Consider the following 20,183-nt stretch of genomic DNA (forward strand, 5'->3'; position numbering starts at 1 on the left):
ACAGTTGTACTGACGATGCATAAAGCTGGATAAGATCTAGAACAACAAACAGCTCCTACTCAAATCATGCTGGAAGAAGAAATAAGTTGCAGGCAAATTAAAGCATATTAAAGACTCATGTCTAAAGCTTCTGTTCTCCCTTTTGCTTTGAAAACACAAGCTTTCACTCAAAAACTAGCTTATCTTCTGGAAGTGCTTCTATGGTGCTTCTGTTGCAAAAGAGAAAAAAAAGGAGAAATTTAAAGAAAATGAACTTTATGAATTGCGATTTAGTGGAGGTAAAGGTTATGAGACAGCTTAATTTCTATGGTATGATGCTCCATTAGAATCACCTTTAAAGAAAAATAAAGAAATAACAAATGGAAATAAACAGAAGCGAAAGACCTGTTTTTAAAAATGTGCTGAATTATCTGTGGCTTTCTTGAGTTGAAGCAGTAGAGGCCGTCCTCATATTTTGGGGGGTCTTTGAAAAGAGCACTCAGGTTAGCTGAAGCAGCATACAATCTAAATGCCACAGCATTATATTTACAGTCTTCCTAGACTTTTCACTGCATGATATGCATTAAACTTTCAGACTGTGTTCTGTTATGACAGTGTCTCTTGGTAAACAGGAAAGTGTGTTCATTCCTATTTAACAGTTTCCTTTTCTCTCTCTCTAATTCATTTACCACTGTCATCTCATGCCTTCCTGTGCTTTCACCTCCCACCTCATAGCCATGCCAAAGTCAATGGCCGTGTTTATCTAATAATAAATAGGTGGGTACTTCAAACTTTCCTTTTCTTTAAAAAAGATATATGATGCCTTGTTTGTTACTTCATAATTGCCTTCAAATAAAATATGTTCTTGCTGCACCATACTGTGAAGTAAGCAGGGAGAGAATATTCGGGTATTGTAGTCTTCTAAAGCTGACGAAGCATTTCTCCTCCACATTTATATGTTGTGAGTTCATCTCCCACTTGGGATTCTTCTCTCAAACTTTGCCCATGTCTGAACACAGGATTAATTGGTGCTATTTGAAATTGGCTGCAGACAATAGACTTGGTTGAGGAGGCTCGTTTACCTACCCTTTGTCTGTGCATGGAATGATGCATGCTTGCATGTTCACGCATTCAAATTCACACACAAACGCACATCCCTGTCCACCTCACAAGCACTTCAGAAAGCAATTTTTAGGGTCAAGTTAATTAAATGTGCAATATGCATTTATTTTCAGAAAAAATATTAGTATGTACTCATATACATCCAATAGGCTGAAACCACTGCATGCTATGGCTGTTAATTTGTAGACCAAGTTGGGCGCTACCGGATCCAAACTATAAAAGTCCATGTTGTTATAACAAGTTATCCTTTTATATCTTGAAAACAGTTCCATAAAGGAGATATCTTTCAAAATATTTGGCGTGAGTAAATGTAGTCTTCAGGATAATCAGCTTTGAGAACAGGAGGATTTATGCAATATCGCTAGCCTGAGGAAGACTGTATGGCAAAAAAACGTCAGAAGTGGCAAGGGCAGGTGGTTCAGTGGAAGCTGGCAAGCTGGGAGCGGAGGGGCCTGGCCAGGAGGCAAGACTGGTTGGGCTCTCAGCTCTGGGGAGTTGGCAGTGCAAGGCTGAGGGTTGGGCCTGGTGGTGGTCATAAGGGCCAACTACAGTCCACTGAGCTGCCAGCAGGCCCACAGCAATGAGAGATATCTGAGGCAAAGCAGGGCGCTGGGGACAGAGAGGTGTGGAGGGGACACTAATACACCTGCAGTGGCAAACCATCAGAGTGAAATTGCTTTGATGCCTAATGCTAGCAATAACAACCCTAGGAATAAATGAGGAGGTTTAGGAAAAGATACTTCAAGTAGACCCTTTAATAGTGGGTAGGGCTTTTTATCTAGCCTCAGATCTGAGCACACTGTCCTGTGCTTCTGTGTACTGATGTCACTGATTGACATGCTGGAAATTAAGATCCTACTGAAGCTTCATCAGGTATATATTGCATGTACCCTTCTTTATAACCCCATCACCTCCTGGATACAAATGGGAGTTATATGAGTAAGAGAAGGATTAGGCCTCCCATACAAAATCCTATAGGATTCCTATGTTCGTTTCCAGTGTACACTGAGGTAAGTTAGTGAGACCTTGATTTACACCAGTGTGAATGTAGGTTTTTCCATCACAACAGTCAGTTGGGAACATATTTCATTACCATGCAATTGCACCAGTGCAAAATTGGTCTAGTTGCAGGGATACTTTTCATTTCATTGGATATCACCTTTAAAGTGGACTCTGATGAATAGTATTAGCTGGTGATCTCCTAACACTGAAACTGAATTAGAAATTCAGTTTCTCTTCTTTATATATTACCCTTCTGTTGGTACATTATTAGAGTTTAAGATAAGTATGCAAAGATAGATTATATCATTTAGGGAATATTAGTTTTTAGTCTTTCTACTGAGATTTGGATATCCTTTTTTTATATATATTGCCTTATCTATGAAAACAAGGTATGTTGACTTTTTATTTAGCTGAATATATTGTTGAGAATAAAAGATTTTCAGATCAACCCTCAGGTTGATAGCCTAGGTCATGATAAGGGATTTTTGTAATTATTGTCATGGATGTATTTAACCAGTGAGAATTTTTCATGTTTAACTGTTTCATTAAGCTTCTAAAGCTATATTTTCTTCTTTTTGGCTACCAGCATGTTGTTACTTCTTTAGCATTGCTTAGTCTAATTTCTATGGTTTATCTCTCATTTGAGCTACTGAAATCTCCAAAATACAAAAACGGCACCTCCCAAATACTGTAATAATACTGCTGCTTGTTTGACTTTATCATTATCTGTTAAGTTTGTGCTCTTATTTTTTTAATGATCAGATGGCTAAATCTAGATTTTAGTTTCTTGAACTGTGAAAGCCCTAGTTACAGTTGGCAGAATTTCCGGTCTGTGTGGTAATATGCCAGAATTTCACATCATGAAAAACAGAGTCCTGAGATAATAGCATAAAATATTAAACTTACTGTTGTCCAGAAACAGTCTAACAGGTGTTTGAAAATATGCTGAATATAACAATTTCAATATAGCATAACTAAGCATTAAGTGATCTTGTCATATAACTACACACCTGCCAAAGAGAGATTTTACTGCAAGTCCTATTCAAATTGACTATTTATGGAAGTAAATGCTGTACTCAGAAAAGCACACAGAATGAGGGAACTAGGAAAAATTTTCTGCAGATATAGGAGGTGAGTCCCAGCAACCCAGCTGGAGGAAAAAAAAGTAAAAAAAAAAAACAACCAAAAAAAAAAAAAAAAGCATGTACAGAAACTGAAGACTTTCATCTGAATCCATTAGATGAGGTCTCTTTTGTTAGAAAAGGTAAAAGAAATGCTGCATAAATCTCAGAAGAGTTAGCACCATGGTGATTGAGAAATAGCATTTCTATGTTAAATCAATTGTATACTGATTTTGTACTCTGAAAATTACTAATAGACTTAGCATAAAACAGCTATAGATTTAAGAAAAACTCTGAGATGTAGAAAAAAGAGAGAATGAATGTCTCTAGCAAAGAAAGATATGATAAAATATACTGAAGCCAAAGCCAAGGGATTTTTTGCTTCTGTTTTATCATAAACTTATCTGGAAGGATACTTGCAAATTCTTTGGATTCCCTTAGATCTCTTCAGTCTTTCAATTGGAAGAAAGTGAAAATGTATTTACAGTAATCCACCAGATACTTGTAATGATTCAGCTGCATTATGAATGGAGCATTGGACAATATGCATTGGACAGCTCTGACCATGTTTAGCACTGGTGTAAATAGGTTGTCCCCTTTCCATCTGTGCTTCAGCTCCATATTTCTTTATAGAAGTGCCCTGTGAATGTCATGATGGCATGCTCTTGGCATCAGAAAGTTCTGCAGATGGACTACGAGAATGCTTTATTACTTGTGGTGTAGCATGACATATTTGTCGATTACCTTCTTCTGTAACCCCTCTGTTCTCATCTCCCTTCTTCTTTCTGTTCCAATTATTTTGAGCAGCCTCAAGAAAAAATTACCAAACCACCAAAATGAGTAAGTCCCCTGTGAAGTCATGAAATGTATACTCTTAAGCAATGTCATTTCATGCTTCTACATCTTAAACTCTGACCATTTTCTCCAGTGGGGAAAATGTCAAGTTTAAGTGTCAGTACCACTCATTACTAACTAACCTTTAGTATCTGAGTGAAAAGTAATTACTAATATATTCCAACTCAATTTGCAGTGTGTGTTTGAAGAAAGTACCAGAATCATTAACTTTTCCACTTCTAAGGCATTTTCCATGAACAGTTTATTTATTTTTTTCTAATTATACACCTTGAAAAAGAACAAGACTACAATGTCGTTACTGCTTAATTTGCTGAGATGTTATTATTTACCAACAGACTGGTGCATCAAGATGGAAGCCTGCCTGACATAACTATGATGAATTTAACAGCCAGCAGTGAAAAGGAAGAGGATAAAATGCTGAAAGAGGCTGGTGAGAAAAGAATGGAAGAGCCAGATGGGGAGGGAGGGAAAGGGAGGGCTGAAAAAGGAAAAGAAGAAGAAGAGGAAGATGAGGAGAAGGAAGATGATGATGTAGACGATGAGTCAGAGGAAGAAGAAACTACAGGTAAGCTCCACAGTTTACAGATTTTGTCTTTCTTTAGCCTTAGGTAACAGTGGTAGCAGATTGTTCATGCTTGGTCATCCCTGCTCACTTCAATTGTCACCTTTTCCTTCCGATTTTACATAGAATCTTTGCCAAAACAGCCTGAACTGAGCAGATGGCTCCTTGTCAATTATTGAACAGGCTGCAGTATGTTCTAGGGAAAAATCATACTGTTTGCATAGGATTCTGAGAGAATGAAAACAAAAATATCCCTCTTTCAGGACCAAGTTCTTCTAGGTGTTCTGGGCTGTGTTAATAGTTACCACAAAAATTAAGATCTCCTTTAGAGTGAAATCTCTTTAAAATAAAGATAATATAAATACATTTTTAATCTCCGGCACCGTATGCTTCCAAGACAATTCACTTCAGAAGTTCCAAATGCCTTTGTTTCATTATTCATGTGCACATTAGTGTCATGTTTTTCACTTCTGAATATGGTATGTGTAATTGTTGCCAGATGAACATAAAAACACTTAGGGGCAGACATTGGTAATGCTGATGTTGTCATCATTGATAGCGCTAGCATGAACTCCTAGCATGAAATATTTCCATATCTCTGCTAGGAGTATGAGCCATGAGTGAAAACAAGGGAGAAGCATTTAACACCCAAGGAGGCTGTACTGTCTGGAAATCACCCTACCACATATTTAGTTGTTCGTGTCAATTTTTATAGGACTGTGTTACATAAATAGAGACAGGGTGTTTGTCAAAGCAAAATGTCATTGTATTTGACTTAGCTGCCCTATTGGAGCTCAGCTGCATCTACTCTTTCCTGGCGGGGATATCTTCCCTCATAGAGATGTTCATGGGACATGGAAGCCTTTCTTGGCCAGCTCTCATATAGTTTCCAAGGACTGATGAGTTTGTTGCACTCTGGCCATCCTCACATGCTGGAAGGGCTGAGGATGGAGGCCAACTGCTGAAGGTTACCCTGTACAGTCATGTGCAAGCAGGGAAGCGGGAGCTGCAGCCTTCTCCTTGGGGCCCCCACTGCACTGCAGTGTGTGGGGCTTGGCAATAACATGAGATGCTGCTTGCCAGTGTGTGATCCATCTTTATGCTGCACATGCATTTATTTCTACCAAAGAGTTACATCATTGTTAAATGGCCGTGTGGGTGAGTTTTATCATTATTTTAACATGTTCATGTGTACAGACTTTCTTATACAATTTTTCAATGAGTAGAATCAGGTCTGTGCACATTGTACCTCAACATGGTAGACAGAGCTTGCTACAGGACCTTACTTGCCCTATTCTACTTCACTGGCACTGTCTGGATATACCTTGTGTAGTAGTAACACTACAAATTAAAATAAATGCAGTGAAAGTGTGAGAGAGAGAGCATCAAAAATTCTGTAATTCTAATTCTACAATGATTTTCCTAAGATACACTCATCATGCTCATGAGAGCAATCGTGTCAATTTAGAGCTCTATTGCTTGCTTAATTTGTAAAGTTTAATTACGTAATCATGCAGCGTACATCACTCGGTATTTTTATTAGTTGTGCTTGGGAAAAAAAGAGAAGATAAAAAAATCTCTAATTTGCTTTTCAGGTATTCCAAAAATCAGCTTTTCCACAAGCAGCATGTGCTTTGTCACACAAATATGAACAGAATAACCATCCTGGTTTGCTTTATATACAAAAATAATTAGGTAAATTGAAATAAGTACACACAGAAGCTGCTTACTCCTTTGCATTTTTAACAGATTAGATGGGGACATGTTTTGGAGCCATTCTGAAATGTTTCCAGTCCTGATATTGGTTGTAAGAGTGTTCTCATAGCAGGCAAAATCCTTCCTAATTTACAAAATGCTTCTGAAATCCTTAATACAGTGTGAAGACTCCTCGTGCCTATGTGTATGATGCTGATGGAACAGTTTTCTAGCCAGACACCACCAATGTTTTTGAAATGGGGAAGTTAATGTGCGTTAGAATAGAGAGCACCATAGCTGAGTGGATCTCAATCATGTTTTGTCTTAGTTAACCACCGAACCATACATTTAATCTCCTTTGTGTCTTACCTAAAGCTTCGAAGAGAAGAAGTAGAAAGCTTGTTGTTCCCTGGTGAAGTATTCTTTTTCACAAAGACCTTCTGTTTTTCTCCTCCAAATGGTTCTGCTTGAAAATCTCTGCAGACCTAAGAAACAAGTGGCATCTGGTGATTGACCGCCTTACAGTGCTGTTTTTGAAATTCCTGGAGTACTTTCATAAGATGCAAGTCTTTGTCTGGTGGCTTTTGGAGCTGCATATCATCAAAATCGTCTCCTCTTACATCATCTGGGTCACAGTAAAAGAGGCAAGTAAATACCCGCTGTCAAAATCTTACCTGTGGTGGAGGCTTGTCAACATCTGCTGCATGGTGACATACCCACACACAGGGAGAGACCATGTGAGAGACCTCACTGAAGCTGAGGCATTCAACTGGGCTTATCAGCTGCTGGGGACCTGCCTTGGTCTTGCATCTTGCAGCAGTAGTCTTACTGCCCAGATATACTCAGTCCTCCCTTATTTTCCCGGATATTAGGGTTTAGTTTAGTTCTTTGAAATCAAAAGAAGTTCTCCCTTCCCCACACAAGTAGTATCTGGCCATCAGCTAGGGATGGAGGATGTAGAAGATTGGGAAGGAGAAACTAGGAAAGTTACTTAAATCAGATCTTAAGCTGAAGAAACAGCAACGTGGAACTGCATCTTAAGAAAATAAGGAGCAACACCATTAGCTGTGCCTCAGGTGTGGGCAGTGTCAGTTCTCCACCTGACATAGCCATTTCTTGAACAGAGTAGTAGGATCCAAGTCCTTAAATAGCAAAATCAAAATTCTTTTACTCACATCTTTGGGGGAAAAAAATGTCAAGTGTTTGAAGGTGAGTTCCATATACACATGGATCTGTATCATCTTTGTTTCATATGAACTAAAGCAGGATCAACATTTGGTCGCTTTTACTTGACTTCTTTTGTTTCTGGGATGGGTATGCAGTGCTGTGGGTCTAAGAGTATTCATACTCTGTGTGGGATAATGTTCTTGCTAAAATATTAATTTTCCCTTCTTCACTTACCACATTGTGTCTGTGTTATTGTGAATATTGTTGTAAATGTGGTGATTTTTCCAGAATTTTTCTCATTTTCTCTATGTCCCTTTGTTTTGAATGATTTTATTTTTATTACTATGGAAAAAATCAGACTCTCTCAGTTCTCTCATTACTTCATGTAATTTCTCTCCACCATGTTTTTGTGTTTTCAGGTGTCTCTGTTTAACTTTGTGTTTTTAATTGCTTGGGCTCTTGCTTTGCCATATGCTCAGTTTCGCCCATTGGCATCAAGTATCTGCACTGTTTGGACATGTGTGATTATTGTCTGCAAAATGTTGTACCAGCTCACATCTATTGATCCCAGCACTTTTTCCAGTAACTGTACATTGGTGAGTACAAATGTACATTAAAAAGTTTGACTGCTGCTTTCTTCAATGAAGAAGAGCAAAAGGAAGCATATCAATTAGTGAAAATCACAGTTCTGTTATATTACTGTTGATTATCATTCCAGTTCCAAGCAGCTTTAAACAGATTTTTTTATAAACCATTGCATTTTCTTTTTAGCCCAGAGAAAATGAAACAAAGGTTGATTTAGAAGAGCTCAAAACATCAGTCCTCTACAGTGGTCCGGTTGATCCTGCAGAATGGGTTGGATTGAGGAAGTCTTATCCCCTACTTTTATACTTAAGGGTAACTTCTTTAATAATCTGTATTGTGGTATTTTCTTATTTGTCTTTGAAGTATAGCATCTGCCACACACACACACACACAAAATTAATGAAAGTCACTGACATTAGGGAATTACAGACTGGAAGAAACAGCAGAAACACGAAACGCGTTTCTGTTATATAGGACATTTCCAGATGGGGTTCAGTACCAATTAAGATAATCTGCATATAGAAGTTATGGCTTTCTGACTCAACTGTCTGTTAAATGCACTCCAAGAAATGTAATATTTAAGAGCTCAAAGTAATGAAGAGGTTCATAGCTTTCAGTTACCAAAGGACTGATGGGTCTAATTGGAGTAATTGCCTCAAGTAACAGTGTATGCTGTGATCTGTTAATTTTTTTAAGTGCTTATTGTTATAGCAACAGTTTAGAAACTGTAATGAGTTAAGGTAATAATTCATTCAGACAGTAGATACCTTTTTCTTTTTCTCTTTAGCTAATGCATAAGAGCAATATTTTATTATTCCTATCTTGATTAAAAAACACTGCAATAAAAATGTATCATTCCCAGGAGAAACTTTGCCTGTCACTTCTTGATTTAAGGAGTCTCCAAAGTCTTGTATACACAATTTAAAGTAGCCAGAAATCTGTTGACTGAACAACAGGCTTTGATCTAACAGTGGATTTATTCCTCATTTCTTCCCTGAGACCTTGAATTTTGTTTGAATCACAGAATCATACAACGGCTTAGGTTGGAAGGGACCTCAAAGCCCACTCAGTCCCACCCCGTGCCATGGGCAGGGCTGCCCCCCAGCAACTCAGCTGCCCAGGGCCCCATCCAACCTGTCCTTGAGCACCTCCAGCTTCTCTGGACAGGGCACCACAGCTTCTCTGGGCAGCTGTGCCAGCACCTCACTGCCCTCTGAGTGAAGAATTTCTTCCAAACATCTAACCTAAACCACCTCTCTTTCAGTGTAAATCAATTCCCCCTTGTCCTTTCACTATCTACCTGCATAAAAAGTCTGCCTGCCTCCTGCTTGTAAACTCCTTCCAAGTACTGGAAGGACACAATGAGGTGCTGCCTTCTCTTACCCAAGCTAAACAATCCCGATTTGCTCAACTTTTCATCATAGGACAGGTGCTCCAGCACTCTGATCATCTCTGTGGCCCTCCTCTGGACCCACTCCAACATCTCCATGCCCTTTTTGAGCTGGGGGCCCCAGGCCAGACTGCAGTGCTCCAGGTGAGGCCTCACAAGGGCAGAGTAGAGAGGGACAACGCCCTCCCTCTCCCTGCTGGCCACCCTTCTTTTGATGCAGCCCAGGATACTGCTGGCCTTCTGGTCTCTAAGAGCACACTGCTGGCTCACATCCAGCTTTTCATCCACCAGAACCCCCAGGTTCTTCTCCACAGGGCTGCTCTCAGTGAGTTTTTCCAGTCTGTACTCATATCTGGGATTGCCCTGAGCCAGGTGCAGTCAGTGTAGTAGGTTTCTCTGTCCTCAATAGATGCCCTTTGCAGCATCTCTTCCTCTCACTCCCTTAGCCATGCACTTCCATCAATTAAGAGTATATTTGGGGAAGATCAGAGGCTGACAGAAGAATTCTGCATGGAGGGTAGAGTTGCCAAGTGGTTTGATGCTAGGAGCTTTACATCTATAAATAGATAATGCTTTGTGATTACACAGTATTCTAGAAAGGTTTTCAGTGTCTTAGCAAGAAAAATATATCCTCTGTATAGAGAAATTCAGTCCAGGGCTAGACCTGAATTCTCTAAGTTTCAAGTCTCACTATGTTTCTCATGTGCCCCCTTAATAATAAACATTCAAGAGGTCTGTGTTGAAGTGAGAAACCTATCTATTGATGATTGTGTATATCTATCCCCCAGAGCATGAAGCCCAGTGATAGCAAACAAAAATAAATTCTTGTTAAAAATAAACAAACAAACAAACAAATTAATAAATTGAAAATATCAGTGGCACCTATCTTAGGACAGTTGTGTCCCAAATATTTCTCTGTGAATACATATCCAGAGATTTCCTCTTCAACTGTATTTGTGTTTTCTTTGAGAGGCTTTCTCTGGATTTTAAGCAACTTTTAAAGCTGGCGAATATTTCTCTTACATTAAGCACAAGGCAAGTTTCCCTAATAAGACAGAAAACTCATCTTGGAGCAGTTGAAGACTTCATTCTAGTCAATCTGGTATTGGAACAGTAAGAGCTCTGCTTGAATGAAGACTGACAGCTAAACCAATTGCTCATTTGAAGGAGTATCCATGATATATTTGCAGTACTGAAGGTCATTGTGGTTTTAGAAAGCTAGTGCTTGCCATCTGAACTGCTGCAACTGAATTTGTGGATGCTTGTATCTCCTTCTCCTTCACAGAAGCTATGGAATATGAGGGGGAAAATGGATAGGTCAATGCATTCTAACTTCTCTACAGCTAGTGTTCATCATAGTATTTTTTTAATGAAGGGCTTATCTTCTGCATCTCAGTACAAAATCCAGCAAGAAATAGGAACCTCACTTTGTTACAATGTCAGTAGCTAAGAATAAGTTCCAGTGCATCTTGTAGTGCAAAAGCTCTCAATGATAATATCCATTGCAGTATTCATTGATTTATGATTATCAGAAAGTTTTATAACTTCTTGTGGTTTTGTTTTTTATTTAGTATCCTTCTGATTGTGTCTCCTGTAGAATAACTTACTGATGCTGGCTATTCTGGCTTTTGAAGTTACAATTTACCGTCATCAAGAGTACTACAGATGTCGAAATAACCTTACTGCACCTGTAACTAAAACTATTTTCCATGATATTACAAGAGCACATCTGGATGATGGACTGGTAAACTGTGTCAAGTATTTCATAAACTACTTCTTCTACAAGTTTGGTTTAGAGGTAAATTATAATCTATTTGTTGGTGTTTTTTTTGTTTGTTTGTTTTTTGTTTTCTTAGACTGTCCTTCCAAACCTTTAGGTTGTGTTATTTTTGAATACTAGTTTGAACTGTGCTTAACAGCAGGATGCCTCTTAGTCATCACTCATGTCAGACCTTGCAATAGTTGCTATCTCTCTGCCACTGGAGATTTTCCACTTGGTTTTATTTTCATGTCTTGTCTTTTGCTACTTGTTTTTCATTGACCTGGCTTGCTATTTCTTAACCAAACAAATGATATGACGTGTGGGACAAGGGATGAAGCTGAGCTATACCCTCACATGAGTAAACACACAGGAAATTACGAACTGCAGGAGCAAAAAACAGAGGGTAGCAGGCCATTTTCTCCATTTAAAGGTTTCTGGACTTCTTTTGTCACTGGCTGCCCAAACGTCCTTTTTTATACATGCTGCTGTAACTGCTAACAGTCTACATGAGCAAGTAACAACAAAGGTTATTGGTGCTTTGTGCAGCACATTTAAGACAAAGGTCTTTTTCCAAAGACATTTACAGTAGACAAGAAACACTCAGAACATCAGGAAAGGCAGATATAAATGAGTGAAATGATTTTTCTGAAGATTCATGACAAATTCTTAGTACCTGGTACGTGTCTTATTTTGTAGATGTTTGTCTGCCTTGCCAGCAGCAGTTTCCCAGATGGAGCTTAAGCTCAGCTAATGTACTCCTTCTAAATGCTTCGCCCAGTCTGGCAGCACAACATCAGAAATGAACCTACCTTGAAGGCAAGCGATTGCTGTACAAGCATTTAAAAAAAATAATAATAACACATCTTCATTTCTGTTTTTCCACCTCCTCCGTATGCATGTAGACACATGAAATGCACTTTCAAAATTGTCTGTAGAACAAAATTATTTTTTTCAAAATATTTGATGGCTATCTGCAAAAAACAGCTACTAATTTAAAGTACCCCAAATCTATTCATAAGGATATTCTTGACCTATGCATTAAACACTATCACTCCCCTGCTCCTGATAAATAGAATAATGTTCTTATGGCCAGTCTGAGGATTAGGAATGAATGAAAGTTAGAGTTAATCAGCAAGCTGTTTCCTTCAGGACTTGAATGTAACCTCATCCTAATCTGAGGAGATAGAATATCAGAATAGTGAAGTATACTGAATAAGCGAGTCACTGTGAATGAAAACATGCTGCATGGCACTGAGTGAAGGATCTGCTTTAAGTGGAGCCAGAGAACAGAAATGGTCTGGGATAAAGAGTCTTAAAAAGAATGGAGAACTAAGCTTGCCTTACAGCAATTGGCTGGATTTGTCTATAGCCAAAAGAAGTTATATTGTCTAAATCCCTTTTCTTTTTGTCTGGTTCCCACATGAGGATACACTTTAGTTGTTGTTATTCTTAATGGTTCCTTTTCTTTCTCACATCTGCAAGTGCTATCAAAATATACGGCTGTGTAATATGTGCTTTACTTGGCAGCAATTAAACATTTCACATATAGGCTACTGTGGCAATGCTCTTTCCATTTTGTATATGTAGATATCACGTAATGAAAACCTATGCTGTGTTCTTGTAGATGACACTAACAGAAGACTGCTGAAAATTTGGGGAGTCAGAGTACAGTGGGAGAGGTTGGTGTTGTAGCTTGTTGGTTGGCAAAGGGTTCCTGCATCAGCCTCAGCATGTGTCCGAGCATACTGTTAAAATTCAGACTAGTTTATGTTTGCTAAATTGACTAGTCGTTAGGTTGCAAATGTTGCTTATTTTTCTTTCTTTCTTTTCCAGACCTGTTTTCTTTTATCAGTGAATGTAATTGGTCAACGGATGGATTTTTATGCCATGATTCATGCCTTCTGGTTGATTGCTGTATTGTATCGACGTAGAAGAAAAGCTATTGCAGAGATCTGGCCAAAGTATTGCTGTTTTCTGGCATGCATCATTACATTCCAGTATTTCCTTTGTATTGGCATTCCACCTGCTCCTTGTAAAGGTATGGATACTTACCTTTTATGGACAGTTGCTGCTACTTCCTTTTACAGAAAAGTGCTAGAAAAATGATAAGTATTCAATAGTATCCAAGAGAAAAGGGTGAAGTAATTGTTGTAAAGAACTGATTGCATTTTTATGTGCTTCTGTCATATAGACTATCCATGGAGAAGTGGTAATGCCAACTTCAACTCAAATATCATAAAGTGGTTATACTTTCCAGACTTCATTGTGAGACCAAACCCTGTCTTCCTTGTCTGTAAGTATTTTAGCACATAGTTGAAAAGTGTTTACGTGTCTTTTGCTTAAAACATCTGCACAGTGTAATTTGAAGCCAGACTTTTATTTACTTTCCAGCAGTGAGATGTCATATTCTGTGGGAGATTGGATACAGAGTGTGGCATTTTGTGTAGCAGAAAAAATCAGTGGATTAGTAATTTCTGCATCTGTTTTTCTGTATCCAATTTTTAATAAAACAGTATCAAAAATTATAGATTATTTTCCCTTTTTATTTTTTTCAATAAGCATCATAAAAGAGAGAAGAAAATCAAGTACATTAATAAATGTCAAATTGGTGTTAAATGCATTGAAAACAAGAGTCTTGGATATTCGAAGAAAAGTCTACTAACTACGTGATGGTATATCGCCACCACTCCCTGCACCTCAGTTAATGACTGAATTTTTCATTGCAATCACTGCTTTCTCCTAGATGATTTCATGTTGCTGCTGTGTGCATCCTTACAAAGGCAAACGTTTGAGGATGAAAATAAAGCTGCTGTGCGAATCATGGCTGGAGACAACGTGGAAATTTGTATGAATCTTGAAGCAGCATCTTTTAGCCAGCATAATCCTGTTCCAGACTTCATTCACTGCCGGTAAAACCTGAATCTTTAACACTTGGAAAGTACAGAACTTCATTTTTGTAATGTTCTCTAGTGTGAAAGTAGAAAGGTAAATGATATTAAGAGAGGGCAGAGCCTGAGACAGTCTATTCCAGCTGGTCTTCAAACAGCGGAGCCACTCTTGTGTGACCACTTCAGAAGAGATTAGTTCAGCCCTTCTGAGTTGTGCTGGGCATAACATTAATTGAAGGTCTCTCTGAAGGTTTGACACAGTGTTAAAAGAGTATACAGAAAGAATAAAATTTGCTAGCTACTATTTTGTTAGATTAGGTGTTTGTTTTGAAATGCATGTTACGAGCAGATATGTGAGTGTGAAATTAATAACAAAATTTGAAATACTGGCTAGCAAAAATCTTCCTGTTGCTGATATGCTTGCAGTTATGGTTCCAGAGAAGTTTTGTCACTAAAATTCATTCTCGAGATCAGTAAGATAATACTGCTGTTTCTGTTAGAAATGATTGCCAAATGTATTTTGAAATAGCTTTAAAGAGGAGACAGTGGAAATACATTCAGTTGATTCAACTTGTCCAAGAGATTTATAGCCGCTTCTGAGCGTAGGGTGAAGGGTTCTTCCCCTCAGTCTACATAGCAAACCCCATGCTCTAGACCCACTGACATAAACAGAGCAAGAAGTCATAACCTCTTTTCAAAATATGCCATCAAGTAGGGATGCTTTCCAAGAGACATCTGCCAAATAGGACTTGGTCATAACCTCCTTTCAAAATACTCCATTGAGTTGGGATACTTTCCAAGACACATTTGCCAAACAGGGCTTGGTTGAGAGGAATGAGTAGAGGGACTGGCTGAATTTTTCTTATTGCCACTGTAGTGTTGTACACGTTAAAAAAGATAATTCAGCAATTGCATCAGGCACTCTGGTATGCTTTATCACCTTGGTTGCTGGCAAAGAACTTCACTGATGGTGTGGCTGCTGGCAGAAAGAAGAGATCTTATTTTCCCATCTTAATCTAGAAAAAAAAACTTGTGAAAAAAGCTTCATTAACAATGAGACTATATTTGAAAACTATCTTCAGAAAGGAAACAGAGGCATGAAAATCACTGCTTTTTAAACAGTCTCCTTTGGCATCTTTTCAAAGTTCTCTGGAATCTAGTTGGTATTTCTAGTCATCTGTAGAAGATATACCCAAATGGCCAAGTAAGAAAAAATTGAAGCACAAAGGATATTCTTTGAAGATTTTGGATGGGAATCAAAGTCAGGTTTATAATGGAAAGCAAAGTCCAAGCTGAACTGGCCTGCTGCCTCTCTACAATTCTTTGGGTTAAGTTCTGTCTTTTGATTCATATGCATGGTGTGCATCAAGCTGAAGCAATTGGTGGCTTCTTATGCATTCACTTGGCATGTGCTGGGAAAACAGACCTGTATATACATTATTAATGCTGTGCAGCCGTTTAATTGGGAATCTGCAGCTTATGCTTAGGAGTAAATTATATTGTTGATGGAAGACACAAAAACAATCACAAAAACAAACACAAGAAAATCAAAGAATCACATTTGTAGTGGTGAGCTGAGCTAATAACCTGTGACTACTTTATACTTGTTCCAGCTAAATACATAAATCTGTGTAGCTCTTTCATGCGATAGTTTTATGTTGCGTGAATAAGAAATGGAATGAAAAGAACAAGGCAAAGAAGAAAACAGAACAGTGACATTTTTTCTTGTTTGAAAATTCCACCAAATGTATGAAGAACTCATTTATGACAGGAAAAGAAGAAATTCCTGTGTGTGATATCCTTTCTTGTAGATGTTGGGGCAGGTAAGCTGTAGCTTTTTGTTGATGTAGTTTGAAGTGTCTGGTTCCTGAAACTGTAATGGGACATACTTGTGGTACATGTAGATGGGTATAAGAAGACCTTCCTTTATAGTATGAACTTCAGAATAGCTCTTGTCTTCTTGATGGAATCTTTTCTTCCCCTTCTGTGTTTTCATTACAATGCAGATTGTCCCAGACTTTAAATGGTGTTAACAGTGAACTATTGCACTTTGATATACAATCGTAGATGCTTAATTTACTTCGGAGAAGCACCAGAGAATGGCTGTGCAGTCTTTTAAAGTGACTTTGATTCTTTCATTAGAGATTATAAATCTTTTAAGAGAGAGACTCTCAAGCTCTGGAGAATCCACTGAAGATATATCTCAGAAATGTATGTATCTGGTCTCTATCCAAGACAATTTGGAACATAAAGGGCTTTATCTAAAAACATTTCTTTCACTTTGTTTCAGAAATTTCAGAACGGTCTAAATATTTGTAACATGGGCAAACAACCTGGTTCAAAACTTATCCAAGCAAGTGAAATGAAAAATAGCATTTATACAAACGTCAGTCAGAAAGAACCAAAGAAATAAGTGAAGACAATGTGGTTATGAATAAATTACACAGCTTCAAAAAATAGTTCTTAGTATTCATTCGCTTTCTAAGAAGCCCAGTGTACATTTACTGCTAAGGAAAATTGCACTTGCAATCTGGAGCACCCTTTTGGTGTGTCTGTTCCTCAAAAAGATGCCAGTTGGCCACTGTTCTAGTAGGCATGGCTAAAAAACTTTTAACTGCAACCTAAACAGTTGCAGGAAGAAGTCAAATTTCCAAATGCTTAATTTTCTTATTTCTGGAGAAATAATTGAGCACAACAACGATAAACACAGTCTATGGAAGAGATTTCCTGAAATTTTCTTGTCTTTCCACCCCCAGGTTTCTCAGGGGATATATGTTTAATCTCAAGGGAGAGTACAACTGGAGGGCTATGAAACGGAAATAAAAATGAAGGATAGTAGTAGGAGCTTTTAAAATGAAACAGAATTTAAAGCAACTTCATTGAGGATAATCCTTTCCCACAGTCTCTAATGCCAGAAAATTCTCATTTCATTTCCCAAGCAGTTTTCTGATGTTCTCCTAGACATTGACAGGGAAATAATTTGGGATTGTAATTTACTTTTAGCCTCCTGAGACCAGAAATAGTACTAAGAGTCAGTCATTGAACTGTCCCCCTTGGGAACCATCATCAGGTGAGTCAGAAGAAGTCTCTCGAAGTCAGCTGTAATGCCTTTTCTTGGAACTAGAGTATTAACTTCAGTTGGTGAGAGAGTATCTCCAAATCATCATTACAGGCTTCCCATCATATTTGTATAAAGCAAATAAACATTTTGTTGCTTATAAAATGGCCTTAAATAAAATAGCTTAGGATTTGGGGATTTTTAAAGCAAATAGAATCATGAAGGAAGGACTTCACTGGTAAGAGAAAGAGAATATCAGCTCTGTGAGAAGGTTTGACAAAAACAGTAGGGACTAAGTCCCATGGGATCCATCCACAACGCTAAATTCAAAGAATTCAGTTAAAATAAGGGAGCTAATTTTAGGAAGCTTCAACGTATCTATTGGAAAAGAGAGAATCACTGAATGTGACTTATGAAGACCAAAACAGAGCTACAGAGAAAGGCTTTGGGAATGGAGGCTTGGTGAGAAATCAGCAGTGTTGGGATTTGAAGGGAAACATTGTGACTCAGACTCCCACCATGTGTGAAACTTGTAAGGAATCACAGGTAGGAAAGAGTGGAAGGAAGAAACTGGGGAGTAGAGGTGAAGAGGCAGCTAGCAATGTAAACGTGTAGGAATAACATGCCTGAAGAAGATAGAGAAAGTAGTCATTAGAGGAAGGCTGTGGGAAGAGCCTTGGGGTTATATGGAGGTGGTGAGCCACACTCAGAGCAAAACAAGTGACTGTTAAGGGAAGGCAATGATATGACTTAACAACAGCTTCTCCAGAAAGAGGAAGCATTGAGCTATATCAGTACAGTAGCACAATATTGCTTTCTCTAAACTTTAGTGTTCCTGCCCTAAACTTCAAGGTGCTGACCTTAGGACAAAGACATTTCCTCAAAGGGATTATCAGCTTCAGCATCAGTGCCTTGGGATGCTTGCAGGCAGATATCTGAACACTAGGCTGGCCACAGCCAAATGTGTCATTGAGCTCACTAGGAACTCAGCTACACCTAGAGCACTGTTTTTGCAAGAGGCTGGATTGCACTGCAGTTAAAAAATAATCCCTGTGGAAATAAAATACTGAAGTGATCATGATAAGACTAATGAAGCTTTGTTAAATAAAATAGGTCATTGGATACAGAGAGCCATCTGAGGCTACAGTAGATTGAATAATGGATGGAAGAACTTCAGATTTTGTCTTCCTCTTTTTGAATAAGATGATGGAGTCATCTAGAGTATCAGTGGGTCTGCTAGTGACACTGTTAGCCAATTGGCGTTTCTTATCTTGCATTAATTCATTTCACGTTTCTTCTGCATATTTTCTCATTTAGAAGTTACTGCGCTACCAAAAGCCATGCTTTGATGCTCTTGATACAGTGGTGTAGTGGCTAATCTTCCTCTCAAGTGTGGCTGTATTCTTGGCCTCCAGCTACACGTACCCACCATTACTGTTGTTTGGCCCTTGCATTCATCACACCAGTAGTGAGTTGGTTCATAGGCTGTATAGGTCAGAAAAATAGCCCTTCTCTTCCAGAATAAATAGGCTTTCACAAATTTGCTTCTTTAAATTAATTTTTAGAGCTGGAGCCAAAGACAGGGCAGTAGTGCTCAGCTGAGGGAGTGGAGTGGGACTGTATCCTTGGGCAGAAGCCAGCTGTCAGGTTTCCTAGTTGTACTGTCAAATGCCCCTTCCTGAGGATGACCTGTCTTTCCTGAGGTTGAATGTGGATTTAATGACCACTTAAAAGGTGAGGTTTGGAAGGTTTACATGACATTAAACTAATTATCTGTGTGGTCTGCAGTGAGAGTATAAAATTATGGTATATGTTATCCAAGACTAAGCTTTTTTTGCTGTCTATTAAAAAGTTTTCAGAAAAGATGTATACCCCATGGCTTGTCTCTCTGTGTTTGTGTAAGGTCTTTTTAGCTTTAGAGGCGATCTTGTGCTTTAGTCTTTCGCTGTTATTTTATAACCTCCAGAGCAAAGAAATGAAACTCTTAAATTCCTAGTGTTTTGGTCCCCAAGACATACCTTTATTCCCTCTCTTAGAGCACTTGATTCGCCTATAAGATTGTAAATAATTAAAGAAAATTAGGGAGATGTTTGGAAAAAGACAAATAAAGGAGTATGAGGGTATTACAGTTGAAATAAGTGTGGTTTGGGTAATACTTCCATGCACCTGTGATTATCCAGGTGTAGTTCCTTCCAGTCTGTTTACCATGGCTTTGTGCTTGGGCCAGCGCAGAGGTATCTGAGGTGTGCTGTGAAATTCATTGTTTAGGTGTGCCCTGAATGACTTGCTCTAACACCATATTGTAAGGTGCCAACTTGAAGGTCAAATCTTGGGAGTCATTTATGTCGTTGAGATTGCTTGTAATTATATATTTTCAAAAATGAGAAAGATTTACACTTCTAAGAACAACATCATGCAGTTGTGTTACCTCCTGCCTTTTGAGAAGCTTTTCTTTTCATACCATTTTTTCTCTATGTACTGATGTCCAAAACTATTATATTTAATGTATATTTTAAAAATTAGAAGAACTGTTTTATTTGATATTTTAAATCAGTGCTAATAACATAACAATTTATTAAGGTCATAGAGAAAAAAAATGGCTAAGTTACTGTCATGCTTTTCGTATTCTCTCTAGTTTCTGTAAGTTTGAATCTGAGAGCAGTATTTGCTGTTGCACTGTGGTGCAACCAAATGCAATGCGAATATGGTGGAATGCTTGGATGCAGCCAACTCCAGTTGTCTTTTGAGAATCAGAATTCATAGGTGTTGAAGAGCATTACAATATTCCTGTTTAACTGATTTGATCAATTATTTTTGATCAATTCATTTCCATGTGTGGATTTTTTTGAAAGCTGTTGATGCATTTTGTCAGTAGCAAAGAAATACTGCAATTTCAGGAAGGTGATTCATAACCAACAAACATGTAAGTGATTAATATTTAAAAAACACCAAATCTTTCTTTCGAGTCTTTTTTTTTTTCCTGGAGAAACCTTGAGA

The 20,183-nt window shown here is 38.2% G+C and overlaps 1 protein-coding gene across 3 annotated transcripts in view; it reads left to right on the forward strand.

Moving 5' to 3' along the window:
- PIEZO2 (piezo type mechanosensitive ion channel component 2) overlaps positions 1-20,183 on the forward strand; it is a 395,935-nt gene that overhangs the window by 318,119 nt on the left and 57,633 nt on the right. For 2 of the 3 annotated variants that reach the window (XM_025147821.3, XM_046938004.1), the window contains 8 exons: positions 4,415-4,644; positions 6,820-6,980; positions 7,923-8,099; positions 8,275-8,400; positions 11,076-11,276; positions 13,074-13,278; positions 13,432-13,533; positions 13,984-14,149. In XM_025147821.3, coding sequence (XP_025003589.2) covers positions 4,415-4,644; positions 6,820-6,980; positions 7,923-8,099; positions 8,275-8,400; positions 11,076-11,276; positions 13,074-13,278; positions 13,432-13,533; positions 13,984-14,149 — 1,368 coding nt within the window. Of the gene's footprint in view, positions 1-714; positions 757-4,031; positions 4,065-4,414; positions 4,645-6,819; positions 6,981-7,922; positions 8,100-8,274; positions 8,401-11,075; positions 11,277-13,073; positions 13,279-13,431; positions 13,534-13,983; positions 14,150-20,183 lie in introns of all 3 variants that reach the window. The other variant, XM_040696651.2, reaches the window with a different exon arrangement.

The sequence above is a fragment of the Gallus gallus genome, chromosome 2, assembly GCF_016699485.2.
Source record: "Gallus gallus isolate bGalGal1 chromosome 2, bGalGal1.mat.broiler.GRCg7b, whole genome shotgun sequence".
NCBI lineage: Eukaryota > Metazoa > Chordata > Aves > Galliformes > Phasianidae > Gallus > Gallus gallus.